The sequence below is a fragment of the Mastigoproctus giganteus genome, chromosome 4 (assembly GCF_048544385.1).
Source record: "Mastigoproctus giganteus isolate SK-2022 chromosome 4, ASM4854438v1, whole genome shotgun sequence".
Classification (NCBI taxonomy): domain Eukaryota; kingdom Metazoa; phylum Arthropoda; class Arachnida; order Uropygi; family Thelyphonidae; genus Mastigoproctus; species Mastigoproctus giganteus.
Window position 1 is genome coordinate 25,029,589 of NC_143578.1, and position 15,548 is coordinate 25,045,136.

The 15,548-nt window shown below is 36.7% G+C and overlaps 1 protein-coding gene across 2 annotated transcripts in view; it reads right to left on the reverse strand.

Annotated features, from left to right (window-relative positions):
• Positions 1-14,140, reverse strand: part of Klp10A (kinesin-like protein 10A) — a 198,469-nt gene extending 184,329 nt beyond the window's left edge. For both annotated transcript variants that reach the window (XM_090371417.1, XM_090371416.1), the window contains exon 1: positions 14,045-14,140. In XM_090371417.1, the coding sequence (XP_090227543.1) occupies positions 14,045-14,105 (61 nt within the window). In that variant the 5' untranslated portion in view covers positions 14,106-14,140. The remainder of the gene's footprint in view (positions 1-14,044) is intronic.
• Between the last annotated feature and the right edge of the window lie 1,408 nt (positions 14,141-15,548).

A 15,548-nucleotide genomic window follows, 5' to 3' on the forward strand; every position in this document is an offset into this window, starting at 1 on the left:
TGGACACTGTTACGCATGGAAGACTATTGTACAAATTGGAGCAGAATGGTATTAAAGGTAAGTTGCTACAATGGATAAAAGGATGGTTGAGTGGGAGTAGAAAAAGGGTGGTAATTAATTGGTGCTGCTCTTCGTGGACTAATGTTATTAGTTGAGACCCACAGGGTTCGGTGTTGGGTCCTCTGTTGTTTTATATATTTATCAATGATACTGATGAAGGTATATCAGGCTTAGTGTCGAAGTTTGCAGATGATACAAAGGTTGGCAGGGTTGTTAATGACAGTAATGGCAGTGTGCTACTGCAACAGGATTTAGATAATTTGGGCAGATGGGCTAAGAATTGGCAACTGAAGTTTAACCTTGACAAATGCCAAGTACTGCATATGGGTAGAAGTATCCCCAGAGAAACATACCAACTGTGTGGTACTACACTTAAGGTGGTAGAAAATGAAAAAGACCTGGGAGTAATCGTGCAGTCAGATATAAAGTTTTCCGGGTGCCTCCGTTGCCAGGTGGGAAGGAGCAGTAGTGCGTATCACATGCTTCTTGAGTAGACCGGGGTTCGAGCCTGTCACCACCAAATACGGAAGATGCGGAAAGGTCAGGGAATTACCACCGCATATCCAGGAGCAATATGGCCTTAGTTGCTAATGCTCCTAAAAACCAAAACAACAACAAAGTTTTCTGAGCAATGTAGACAGGCTGCCAGGGCAGGTCATGGGGTTTTGTCAATGATTTATAGGAATTTTGCTAGCAGGGAAAAGGAGGTGATTGTCCTTCTGTATAAGGCCATGGTCAGGCCACGCCTTGAGTACTGCATACAGGTCTGGAGGCCTCATTTTAGGAAGGATGTAGATTTGCTTGAGCATGTACAGAGAATGGCAACAAGATTGGTGAGAGGAATGAAGGGATCCTCTTACCAAGAGAGACTTAAGTTCTGCAAAACTGCAGTGGCTGGAGACTAGGCATTTGCGTGGTGATCTGATTGAGGTGTATAAGGCCTTGAACGGGTTGAGTACGCTGAATTCTGATGGGATCCTTCCACTTGTTCAGATTACGAACCTAAGGGGGAATAAATTGAAATTAAGAAAAGACAGATGTAGAATAGATGTGCGGAAATTTTCCTTTGGCCAGTGGGTGGTTAATTGCTGGAATAAACTTCATCTGTTGTTGTGGAAGTTGATAGGTTAAATAAATTTAAGGAGGAACTGGACAGGTATTTGGAGGGAATGGTGTGATTTTTTTTTTTTTTTTTTGGCTGATGCTGCATAAGCTCATACACTTGCTTTCTTGCATCACATGCCACTACTACTACTACTACCGGTGCAATACCACCACTTTGCTTATTGGAGGCTTGAAGTGGCACAACCCATGTTTAGTCTCCAGAGCTAAGTTCCGGTCAACCCTTCCCCATCTCTTCCATCATGCAGTACGACTGATGACTTTTGAGGTTATGATGAACATCATGACAAGATCCAATCTTCCTTACATTTCGAGGGTACAGCTCTAAAACAATGTGTTTGCAGGCCAGACGCAAGTTAGTACACTGACCAAAACTATTGGTAACTCTCTAGGAGGCTTCCAGATCAGCTAGTGTATAATCTTGCTACTTCTACTCTGCCAGATAGTGACTGGAGGGAGTCCGAGTAGTGTGTATGTGGGGGGGGCATTGTTGAGGCCACAATATGTCAAGGATCTGTGTATATTCTTACCTTGTGTACGCCATATCCAAAAATTTCATTACTTCATACAGCATGTCCCACCCACTTTTTCTTACTATTGAATACAACATGAATTGTCAAACTAATAGAGCAAGTTTATCTGCAAAAAGATCTAAACCTCCCAAGCACTTCCTAATTCATTTCACAAATATACGTGGTCTCAATTCTAATCTCAACGATGTCCATTCCCACTTGCAGTCTGCCAAACCCCATGTACTTTTTCTGATAGAATCTCAGTTATCGGTTGATTCAACTACTGTTCATCTCAGTTGCCCAAATTATTCGCTGTACGATTCCTTTCGCCTGAAAGGTGGTACTCGTGCATATGTCCGTTCCAATATTCCTTGTCAGAGACTTGGTAATTTGGAATCTCCTGTTTTCGATCTTCTCTGGCTTAAAATCTCTCTACCTCATTGTGCCAAATTTATCTGTTGTCTCTACTGTTCTCCCAACTCCACTAATCACTTGGAGCTCTCTGACCTCTTCTCTTTGCAACTTGACTTTCTTTAGTCCAACTTTCCTAAAAGTGAGGTAATTTTCCTGTGATTTTAATGTTCACAACTCCAGCTGGCTTCCGTTTTCTAGTCACACCAACCCAGCTGGTCGAGATGCTGAGGCTTTTGCAATTACTAATGACCTTGCACAGATTGTTCATTTACCTACAAGAATACCGAACAATCCTAACCATACAGCCAATACGCTTGATCTTTTTCTCACAAACAACCCTTCTAAGTACACGGTCGAAGTGAGAGGTGCTTTAGGCACTTCAAATCACAACTTTATGATTGTCTCTTCTCCAATGGAGCCTTTATCTGATGGCTATTCCCAACCTCGTATTGTTTGGCATTACAAGAATGCAAAATGGGATTGGACCTGTGAGATTTCTTTTCTCCTTTTCCTTGGTGGGAATACTGTTTCAAAACTTCTGATGTCAACGTTTGCTCAGATTGTGTCAGTGAAATTATTCTTGCAGGAATGGAATCCTTTATCCCACACTCCACTTTAAAATCTCGTCCTTTATCTAAACCTTGGTTTTCCAATAAATGTGCTAAGGCTGTTCAAGAGAAGAACATTGCTTATCGTAATTGGCTTGTTTCTAATTCTACAGTTTCATTTTCTGCCTACACCAAAGCTCGCAACAATTGTAAAGCATTTATCAATCAGTCCAAACTAGAGTTTGAACAGGCTAAGAGTAGAAAACTTGCTTCCTGCCCTAATGGTAGCTGAGCATTCTGGTCTCTTTAAAAAGCTATTGGCTGCAACTTTTGCCCATCTCTGCTCCCACCTCTGTCCAAACTAGACGGTTCAGTTGTCTCTTCAGCCAAGGATAAAGCTGAACTGCTAGCACCCCATTTTTCTTCCAACTCATGTATTAATGATCTTGGTAAAATGCCTCCCACCATTCCCAACACGCTGCATTCAATGCCTCCTGTGGTCTTCTGTCAAAAGGATTTTGACGAATCTTGATGCTAAGAAAGCTCCAGGTCCCGATGGTATTTCTCCACTTGTTCTCAAAACCTGTGCTCCTGAACTTACTCCTGTTTTTTGCCACCTTTTTTTAATTTCTTATTCCAAAGGTGTCTTTCCAACTTAGTTGATTTCAATCCTTCTAAAACTCAGTCTTGTCTTATATCTCGTAAAAAGGATTCTTCTGCTCCTATGCTTATCTTTGGTGACACTCTGATTTCTAGACAAAATGATATATCTCTTTTGGGGATTACCCTGACTTCTAATCTCTCTTGGCACAAGCAAATTACAAATATTGCTTCCTCTGCATCTAAAAAACTTGGTTTTCTCTTTCGCTCTCGGCATTACTTTTCTTCCAAACAGCTGTTCACTCTGTACAAATCGCAAATCCGCCCTACCATGGAATATTGTTCCCACATCTGGGGTGGTGCCCCAAAACCTCTCTCAGGCTTCTTGATTCCATTCAGAAGAGGGCAATTAGGTTAATTAATGATTCATCTCTAACAGAGTCTCTCCACTCGCTGTATCATTCTGTTTCTGGTGCAAGTCTCTTCTACAGATACTTCCATGGACACTGTTCTTCTGAATTGGATTCTATAATTCCCGCTCTCTCTTTCAAAACAGTCCGAACACGTGCCACCACCACCAGCCAATATCCATTTACTGTTCAACTTCAAACTCACAGAACCAACTTTTCATCTTCCTCGTTTATTCATTCAACTGCCGGTTTCTGGAACAGCCTTCCTTCATACGTATTTCCTGAAAATTACAGTCTACAGAAGTTCATGTCCAATATCAACAAATATCTTCTTTCGTCTTCTCAACCTCTAACCCAAGCATGGTACTAAGTACTATAGGTTCTAATACCTCTCGTGTTTAGAGTTTACATTAAAAAAAAAAATATATATATATATATATATATATAAGATTACCATGCCACATAAACTTTCCAAAAATGATAAGCAGAGAAGACTTCAATTTTCTGCATGGGCAAAGAGGAGGAATGCAGTGTTACATGATACATGATTTTTAGGTTAAGCATATTTTCATTTGGATGGATTGTGAATAAGCAGAAAAGGGTTTTGGGCAACAAAACCTGCCTGCCAGTTTCAGAGAAAATTAGCCATATAGAGAAACTGACCGTGTGGCCTCTTGAATCATGATTTATTTTTACCCTCCTTCAATGAAGTTGTTAACTCATAGCAGTGCCTGCATATGCTTCAGAATGTCTTTCTACTGCAGCTTGTGGCAACTTGGCTTCTGGTAAACATCCTGTGGTTTATGCAAGTCTGTGCCACACCATATATACAGTTAATGCTGCATTGAATTTTTTTAAATACTATTTTTGGCCCTCACATATTGTCATATCTCTGTCCTGAATGTAACAATTATGGATATTTTTTGCCATCTCTAAATCCAGACTTGAACCCACATGACTTTTTCTTATCGGTTATCTCAAGAGAGTTGTTAAGCAGAAACCTACTACACTTGTGAACTCAAATGCCATGACTGCTCAAGCCATATTCATTATGAACAAAAATGCATTATCACATCATAACAAACATTGGTGTATGCCTTCAGGAACTTGTTTATCAAAATGGAGGGCATACTAAACATATAATAAAATAAGTATGTTCTCCGAGAATTTAAGCTCGAAAATTCATAATAATTATAATTAATAAAAATCTCTGAATAGTTGCAGATTTGATCTTCAAAATATTCTTACACATTTCATATCCTTTAGAAAGTAACAAATTTGGACAAATAACTTGAATTTGAAATTTTAATTATAATTTAGACTCTGAATTATATGAATTGCCTATGTAAGTAATATCAGCAATTCATCTTGTTTTCCCCACTGTATTCACAAGACTTCTCATGTGCATGACATACCACATATTACAATCTACAGAACTTAAAAAGTATTATTTATGAACATACATACCTCTCAGCTCTTAGAAATACATTAGTAGGGTATTCAAAGAAAACTGTGATAACTTAATAGTAATGAAAAACCTATCTGATAACCAATTTTGAAGGAAAAAAAAAAAAAATACAGGAAAGGATTAACAACTGTGACAATCTGTTCATGACATAAAAATCAACAGCTGTTCATTGGACTAGAAGGCTGCTAATCAACAATTCAATCAAATTCTGTTAGAAAGTCTTGGTATATGGATGAAGATCATCCCCACCACAATCTTAAAATACTTATAGTGTAGACAATTAGCATTAGTAGAGGCATTTGATGCAAGAAAGCAAGCTTATGCAGCATCAGCCAAAAAAAAAAAAAAAAAAAACAAATAAATAAATAAATAAAAAATAACCACTTCCACTTCACCCCTCTGTTCGTTCGAAATACCTGTCCAGCTGAGCCTTAAACTTATTTAGGCTAACTTCCATGACAAGGGATGGAAGTCTATTCCAGCAACCAACCACCCGCTGGCTAAAGGCAAATTTCCTCACGTCTATCCTACATCTGTCTTTCCTCAATATGAATTTATGCCCTCTCAGGTGATTATTCTGAGCAAGAGGAAGAATCCCATCAGCATTCAGCATGCTCAAACCATTCAAGGCTTTATACACCTCTATCAGATCACCTCGCTGGTGCCTAGTCTCCAGACACTGTAATTTGCAAAACATAAGCCTTTCTTCGTAAGAGCACCCCTTTGTTCCATTCACTAATCTTGTTGCCCTTCTTTGTACTCGTTCCAGCAGCTCTACATCCTTCTTGAAATGAGGCCTCCAGACCTGTATACAGTACTCTAGGTGCGGTCTGACCATTGCCTTATACAAGGGAATAATCACCTCCTTATCCCTGCTAGAAAAATTCCTATATATCATCGACAATACACCATGAGCTACTCTTGCAGCCCGTCTGCACTGGTCAGAAAACTTCATATCTGCCTGCACAACCACCCCCAGGTCCCTTTCATTCTCTACCACTGTCAGTGTAGTACCACAGAGTTGATACATTGCTCTGGGGTTGCTGTTTCCCATATGTAGTACTTTACATTTGTCAATGTTAAACTTCATTTGCCACCTCTCAGCCCATCTGCTCAATCTTTCCAGATTCTGTTGCAATAGCATAGTGTCAGTAGTGTCCTTGACAACCCTGCCAACCTTCGTATCGTCTGCAAACTTGGACATTAAGCTTGATATACCATCATCAATATCATTTATAAATACAGAAAACAATAATGGATCCAATACTGAACCCTGAGGGACTCCACTAATAACATTAGTCCACGATGAGCAGTGTCCATTGATTACCACTCACTGTCTTCTCCCCCTCAACCACCCCTTTATCCATAGCAGCAATTTGCCTCCAATGCCACACTGCTCCAATTTGTGCAGAAGTCTTCCATGTGCAACAGTATCAAAAGCCTTTCTAAGATCCAAGTATATAATATCAAAGTTATTCCCTGCATCCAGTTCTTTTGTGACTGCATCATAGTATCCAATCAAATTGGTCGGGCAAGACTTCCCCTTAACAAAACCATGCTGTGTCTGAGCTATAACTGAAGTCTTGTCTAGATGATCCTGCAGTGCTTCTTTAACCAGTGCCTCCATTAATTTTCCAAGAACAGAAGTTAAACTAACAGGTCTATAATTACTTGTGTCGCCCTTTGATCCTCCTTTGTGAATTGGGGTCACATTTGCACATCTCCAGTCCATGGGTACTTCCCCTGAGTCCAAGGAAGCTCTCATAATTATGGCTAAGGGTTTGCTTACTTCCTTTGCTGCTTCCTTTAATATAACTGGATAGATCCCATCCACCCCAGGTGCCTTTCTTGTGTTTATCTTCAACAATTTCTCCTCCACTTTACTCTCAGTTATTACAAGATTCTCTAGCTTACTGCCAGAGTTGAATACACCTCTGGCATTCCCCTCGCTGAATAACTCCTCATGTGTGAATGTCGATAAATTTTACTTTATTTTCCCAAGGCTCGAACCCATGTCATCGTTATTGGCATTCTGGTGCTTATCCCCACAGCTACTCTTTCAGTTAAATTTTGAATATTTCTCAATGATTTTTTCTCCAGTTAATCTAACGCTTAACTAATAACATTAAAATACTATACTCATATTGTAGGGTTTTCTTTCTTTCCTTTCGGAAGCTTATAAAATTGCTACATATAAATGTTTCTAAATTTTTTTCTTCTAGTTATTGACATTATATTATGGCTATTACTGAATAAAAATTCAGGGGAAAAGCCTCAGACCACAGAAAAATTTTCAGACATATAAGTTAGTGCAAATGCATCATGTCTATAAGCAGTAAATTAACTAAAGTTATTATATTAGTATCGTTTCATTACATCTCATATTGTGAATGCCTTCACAAGTTGCCTCTTTGATTATGCTTCTCCAATAGAAAAGACTTATTATTTATTCTCAGTGGCTACCACCATCCAGATGGCCATTTCAATGCTATTTGGCCCTTTGTTGGTGGATGGATAGGCCCTGATGGTATAATAGCTGAAAACCCAATTGCAAAATTAAGTCCACAATGTGAGAGATGCCAAATGGTGTTTAGTTGTTTAATACTTAATAAAAATTCAGGGCAAAAGTCTCACACTGTGAGAAAATTTACAGACATATAAGTTAGCACAATTGCATCATGTGTGTGTAGTAAATTAACTGAAGTTAAATGAATGAAATGATGCCATTATAATAATATTCAAAGTATGCTACTTGTTCGAAGTATAATTGAACAGGCAACTTGTGAAAGCATTCACAATGAGACGTAATGAAATGATGCCAAAATAATAACTTCGGTTAATTTACTGTGTATAGGCATGATGCATTTGCACTAACTTATATGTCGTTATGGCTATTTTAAAAATAAACTATCAGTGATAGTTAATTTTTTGAAAAAAAGAAATAAAATGGGCAGCACACATAGACATCCTTCTCTAACAAAGTACAAAAGAAAAATTCACCTTGCTAATAACAATTGCAGCAGGAAACAGTGTGTTCAGCCAGTGGTAGGGGGGGGGAGGTCATCATCATTTGTTATTGATTGCTGAAGTAGCTTCCTGCAATACTGCTGTAGTGTAAACAAATGGTGGCAAACTAGTGCAGAAAGAATGCAAATTTTTTGGATGGCAGGAATGAGGTCTATAACAGAAGTGAAGCAGAAATTTCATACAAGATTTGGCAAAACCCCACCAAACAAACATTCAATCTATAATTCATATCAGACCTCTGTAGCTACTAAGTGTTCAATGTACCATGGTAATGCTTACATGCCTACAGTGTCTCCTAAGAAGTTGATTACTGTTGAGGGACACATTTTGCATTACTGCTGGAAGTAATATTGAAATGTAATACCAGATCATGGAAAATGGCTCATTTTATTTTTAAAAGAAACTGAAAAAGTTTCATGGAACATGATCAAGTAACTTAATTGATGCCATTTTGTGAGTGAGCTTTTCTGCCCCCACCAATTAAGTTACTTCATCAAGTAACTTAATTGATGGAGGCAGATTCACTCATAAAATGGCATCTTCACAACAGAAAGTGACATGTGTTATGATGTTGGGGGCTTAAATCTAATGCTGAAGACATTACCAGATGGAATATGGAGGGGAAACACCTGGAAGATAGTCTATCTTCTGGTGATTGAAAGAGTTTCAAGAAACAGGGAGTGTTGTGCACCAGAAGGGAGTGCATGGCAAGCCTTCTACAACAGTTGGAATGAAAATGAATATCATTTCAATATCATTTGAGCCACAAAGGAAACTATTATGATCTGTATGAAAGCCTTCTGAATTGTTCTTTCAAACAAAATAAACTTTTCCTTTATATGGTGTACTTTTCTTTTGATGAAGGTGGATATGTAGTGTATTTTATATAATGAATAATATATGCTTATCTTGTGTGTTTCACTGTGAATGGGTAATGGCATACAGTTGATGCTCTTACCTGTTAAGGTTTTGAACTAATCAATCATGCTAGCCAACGAATGAGGTGCATACTTTATACAAAGAACAGTCACTCCCATTAACTCTTTCCAGTTGAGAAAAGATAAAATCACTAAATTACAAACTTTCTGATATACAAGGGTGTTTCAATAAAGAATGATCATAACTTTTTTCCACTACATACCTTTATTAATATTCCATATTTTGATAGTCTTTTTCAAAGTAGCTCCCATTTGATGAAATGCACTTCAAAATTTTTGCCATTCTTTAAAAGCATGGTGGAAGCCATTTTTTGACATGCATTTAAGAATTTTCTCTAACAACATCTTTACATGTTGTAAAAAAAAAAAAAAAAAAAGGGTGCAAGTTCAGGGCTGTAGGGTGGATGAGGAACACATTTGACATTAATGCAGGTTTAGTGCTTGATGACAGTATGAGCAATGTGAAGTCTCACACTGTTGTGATGCAGTTATGGTCATTTAAGATGAATGTGATCCCACAAAGTGTGCAATACAGTTTTGTAGTTATTTATTTATTTTTTTTTTTTTTTTTTTAAGGAGCATTAGCAACTAAGGCCATATTGCTCCGGGGATATGCAGTAGTCATTCCCTGACCTTTCCGCATCCTCCGTATTTGGTGGTGACGGGCTCGAACCCCGGTCTAATCAAGAAGCTTGTGCTACGCACTGCTGCTCCTTCCCACCTGGCTACGGAGGCGCCAGTTTTGTAGTAAGGTCCCATAACAGTCGTATGAATTAGCTGCACAGCATGTAAAAGATTCCTTCAATATCAAAAAAAGGAGATGACCATAACCTTTCCTGTAGAAGCCACAACTTTTGCTTTTATCAGTACTGACGATGACAAATTTCCAAACAAAGCTTTGTTGCTTACTCTCTCTGGGTTGAAATGATGAAGCTATGCCTAATCTGCTGTTATCACCTTGTGCAAAATGGTACCTTCCCTAAAACCTGAAAAACAATCAGTGCTGATCAGGGGATTCACCTGCATACATTTTTGTGGGGCATGCCTCTGCTCACATCCTTCACTAGATGTGAGATTGACTACTGACACTGTCGTCCAACAATGTGGGATTACCAGTGCTCACCTGGCACAGGATGCCAAATGAATACCTCATAGATCACCTCTTGGCCTATGGCTTATACTTTAGGTGCCCCTTCACCTGACCTCTGGTCAGCCTCTTCAGGCGGCTACTTCTCTATGATTGCTCCTCCCCTTTTACATCCCACTATATAACCATTTCGCCACAGTTTATTTTTTTTTACTTGGTCTCCATCCAAGATGCTCAGGAGAGTTGGTGGAGACCAGCCAGGCTTACCTCCCAACGGTTGTAGTGAGCAATGTAAGGTACCAACAAAGGGTTCTACAATTAAGTAGACAGAGACGACAACAACATAACATAACACAACACTACTTTAATATAAACCAAACATTACACTTTTTCTGGCTTTTACAGTGGTATTGTATTTCTTCAGAGAAGTACAATGGTACAGATGTGGGAAATCACTGGTGGCACCTAACATCATTATGTGCAGAACCTCACAATCTTCAGTAACCATCAGTTGCAGCTCCTGACAAACCTCCATACGAATTCGTTTAGGTGAAAGTAACCTTGGAACCCAGAATGAACACATGCCATATGTAAGTGGTCATAGAGAATACTGTGCATGATTCCTACTGATATCCTGAACATCTCTGTCAGTTGCCTTACTGTTATATGACATCTTTTCTAACAATTATAAAAGCAATTTTTATGGTTTCTGTAGTGACAGCAGTGCTTGGAACTCCAGGAGAGCCAATTTTTATGATTGAATCATATCTATCTTTAAACATTCTAAACTACCTTGGAGCTGTGTCATATGTAAGTGTCGATTCACCATAAGCCTCTTAACATTTCATATACATTTCATATGCTTCAGCCGATGTTTTCTTGAGATGGAAACAAAAGTTGAGAACAGCACAGTATTCCTCATGTGTCATGTCCATTGTTACTTAGGTGGAACTGAACAGGCATAAATTTGCCCAACTGCCAAGGTCACACCATGCACATGAATCAACTGCACAGTTGCTATGTGCTGCAGCTTGGTTTGCTCTTATCCACAGCTCAGGTAGAAATAGCAAGCAGTATGGCTGTTCATGAAAAATTATGATCATTCTTTACCGAACAGCCTCATATAACTGGAATTTTTGTTTAAATATGAACCAGTAGTTTAAATATTAACACCAATTAAGTATTCCTAATTGCTTGCTATTCTTGAAATACTAAAAATATTACGATTGAAACATCCATGCCTTTAATATATGAATATAACAGCGCAAAAAAATTATTAAATATAGATTTATAAAATGAAATAGTATGGTTCTCAAGCTCTCTTCGAAAATGAATCAAAACACCAAATAAGGATTCCTAATTTAAAATGAAATCTTTTGCACTCCTGCTCCTTATTAATCAAAAAAATATCTCAATGTTGTTATCTCTTCCTTTCCTTATCTGTCCTTATATATCAAGAAGTATATTAAGGGAGAAAAAAAAAAAAAACTCATCACAAAATCCTTAAATTCTTAAAAGTAAGATATACACGCTTAATCTTAATATAAGTATTAAAAAGATTACTGACAGCTATAACTTTAATTCACTGGCAACCATCAAATGATATTATTATTATTATTATTTTTTTTTTTTTAACTGGAAATATCTTGCAGGCAGAAACTTGTCCAAAAGGTTTCTTCTTTGTTTTTGTTTTTTAAGTTTAAAATTATTAAACGGGGCACAACATGGACCATCAAGAAAACAACAAATATTACAAAGGTTTTTTTTTTTTTTTTTTTTTTTTATTACAAAGGTAACTTTTATTTAACATTGATTGAACAGTGCCTCCATGGCACTTGGTCCAGCAGATAAACTTTGCACAATAATGAATTTATACTGTTCAGCACTATGAGATCTTGCAGATGTTTCAAGAAAATTTAAAAAACAGGAGCTCTCTAAGCCAGTTATCTAATGCTCAGATTCCTACCTTCAAATCTTGAGATACCTAAAAGATCTCTACTAGCTCCTCTAAACCACTGCAACCATTATCAGATAACTTTGTAGCGAATATGACAAAGTATTTTCATGTGTCACATTCACTACGCATGACGACAATTCCTGTGACAGTGAAATACTGGTAACAGTTACTGGCTGTTGGCTATTAAACTAAAATTAAAGTGTACTTATAAAAAAGCTAAGTTTTAATACTTCATAATACATTAAATAAAAATTTTGCACTTTCACAAATCACTGCTTTATACAGAATGAAATGTTAAATTTCACATGATTTTAATATAAATTTATCATACAACTGGATTTCTCCATGTCACATGGTAGATGAAGACAGTACCACAACAGAAATGCCATGACAGAAAAACTTTTTACAATGTCATGACCTGCAATTTCAGCATTACTGCTAGAACCTATCATTCACTATTTATGTATTTTTTTAAAGTTAATCTTGTTATTTTCTAGTTGAATTTTTACTATGAAACTGCTACTATTTTTAAATGTAGCTTGCAACCGATATTTTTCTGCAAAATCTGCCTTCACAATCATTGGTGGTCAAGCGCCAACTGCTTTTCAAAGTCAAGTGGTCCGATTGTTATATTCAGCCAATATGTAAGCCAATAAAAATTACAATGTCATTACAAGTCCCATATATCCAGAGATAACTTCAAAAATGCCAACTCATTTTTGTTATATAATATTTTATCACTGAAAACTTGTTTAGAAATTAAAAGATTTTTTTGTATTGTATAACAGCAATTTTTTGGTTTTTATTTTTATTAACCTATAATTCTCACCCAATTATTAAAACCTCATTGAAAGTAACATCACTTTTGTGTTCCAGATGTAGTTCTAAGAGTATATTCAGTAATAATGAAACTGAACATAATTATGTCATAGACAGGTATTCTGATGCAACTGCAAGTTTTCTCCATATGTTATTTTTATGTAATTCATAATGATATGGATCAAATATTCTGTGAAATGTCAGTATTGGTTACACATTAAACAGATGACTCTGACTGCCTAACTCTTAGAAATGTTCATATATTTAATTTATTTTGGTCCACCTAAATTGGGGATCCTGATGCAGGCCTTTTGTACCTAGTGATAAAGCGGCCTATAATTGTTCTTTCAAATAAGAATTTTTGTTGTCATTGTCCCATGCTGATAGGTATAAAGAATATATTTCGTATAAAAATATGTAGAATTCATATACAATCCTAGATTATAATATGAGCAAGAAGTTTTCTTGATTCGTTGCAATTCCAATATTTTGATATATTTGTTATACTTATACTGACCGATTGGTTACAGGCACTGAAGGTTATAAGATGAAACTATTACAAAATATAGAAGTTTATGACAACGCTAATAGTAGCCTGATGACTATGTCATAGACAGTTGAATCTTACTTTATCTCGAATATAGTTTTATGTTTAAAACATTAATTAAAATGCTTGTCTGTCATCACTCTGTTCTAAATCAGAATTACTTAATTAGGATATCCTTAGTGAATGACTGTTGAAGCTAACAGCTATGTGAACTTATACAAAATAACTTTCGTAAATAGCTAGCATCAAAAAGACGATGACCGAAGAGAATGAATGTTTGATTCCTACTAACAGATTTCTAACTATACAATATTTATGGATTGTTAATTAACATTAACTAACTGCAAAGCAGTGGAAAAATCAAATTATACACGCATTACTACACAAAAGCTATCCAAACGGTTTTCTCAACCCTGCCCAATGCTAGTAATACATGCGATAAAAGGCATTAATATAAAACTTATAATAAAATAGGTTATACGTTTTGTATGAAAAATTGATAATGCTTTTAATTATAATTTTTTTCAGTACTTACCATCGGTGCGTTGAATATTTACATTTAATCCAACTTTCAAGCTACCAACATCACCATCCATGTTTTGTGAAAAATGTTAAGATACGTGTTTTTAGTGTATATATATTTATGATTTTCAAAGTTTCCACCTCCAAATGGTTAACATTCGGTAACAAGTAATAGCTACCATTTACGTGTTCATAAATGCACAATTATGCACTTCCCTCCTACTGCAAAGATCACCGTTAGTATAGGCATTCAATTCCTTTTATATTCATTTCGGCTACTCGTTGAGACAACATTTGAAATTTACTGGTTCAACTAAGCAAACCGCCATATGTTATAATGCTAACAATGTGTAAGTATATATTTTATGTAACAAGTTAACTTCTCGCTAAATTTATAACTAATTTAAAGTATATATAAAATATATTTAATCAGAATTATTTTCGCGCTTTCTGTAAATTTTTGAATTATTCACTACTTATCACCTACTCAGTCCTGGTAGACAAGACCGGTATAGCCATAGATTTCGTATATACTGTACTCAGATATCGGAAATCATGATCTAAAAAAATCCTTTTTAAATGTCATATACTATATATTGATTGAATGACATATTCAATGTTATTATGTGGCTGGTGCTTGATCAGTTAGAGATCATTTTTTTTTCAGCTGCTTATTAAAGTTCTAGTTAATCAGCTAATCAAAGTTTGTTGGAATATAAATTTGCTATACAGGAATCAGTAAGCTATCAAAATAAGAAAGGATTGTCAGAGCAGTTGAATTAATATAACTTGGAAAGTTACATGGATATCACCACAAGATAATCTTCCAAAATGCACCATTGAAATTTAATAAAATAGTCATTGTTTCGGCTGACCATTTTGTGAGTGGCTGTAATTACCAACGGCAGGAATAGAGTGAGGTAAGTCTCTGCAGAAATAAAAATAAAGAAATGGTTGAGCAGATGGAAGTATTAACTATGCAGCGCATTTCGAGATGAACATGAAAGAAGAAAGTTTCGATTTCCAACCCATGAAAAAAAAAACAAAAACAAACTATAGGCATATACTGAAACTAATGGGAGCAAGTGGACTGCACTACAGAAACTTTCAGTTATTGTCGTTATTTGGTTTTTAGGAGCATTAGCAACTAAGGCCATATTGCTCTGGGGATATGCAGTGGTCATTCCCTGACCTTTCCGCATCCCCCGTATTTGGTGGGCACGGGCTCGAACCCCGGTCTAATCAAGAAGCGTGTGCTACGTACTGCTGCTCCTGCCCACATGGCTATGGAGGCGCCCCGAAACTTTCAGCCGACTGAGCGCAATCAAGAGTCCAGAGGGTACGCTAAGAATAGATGTGCCCTTGGCAGAAGCAAAAGTATACATTTTTTTTTTTTTTTTTTTTTCCGGCTGATGCAGGATAAGCCTCAGGCTTCCTTGCACCATATGGCAAATAATAATAATAAGTGATCCTTAGCAACCATTCTAAACAAGCCATCAGCACCTCTTCTCCTCTGC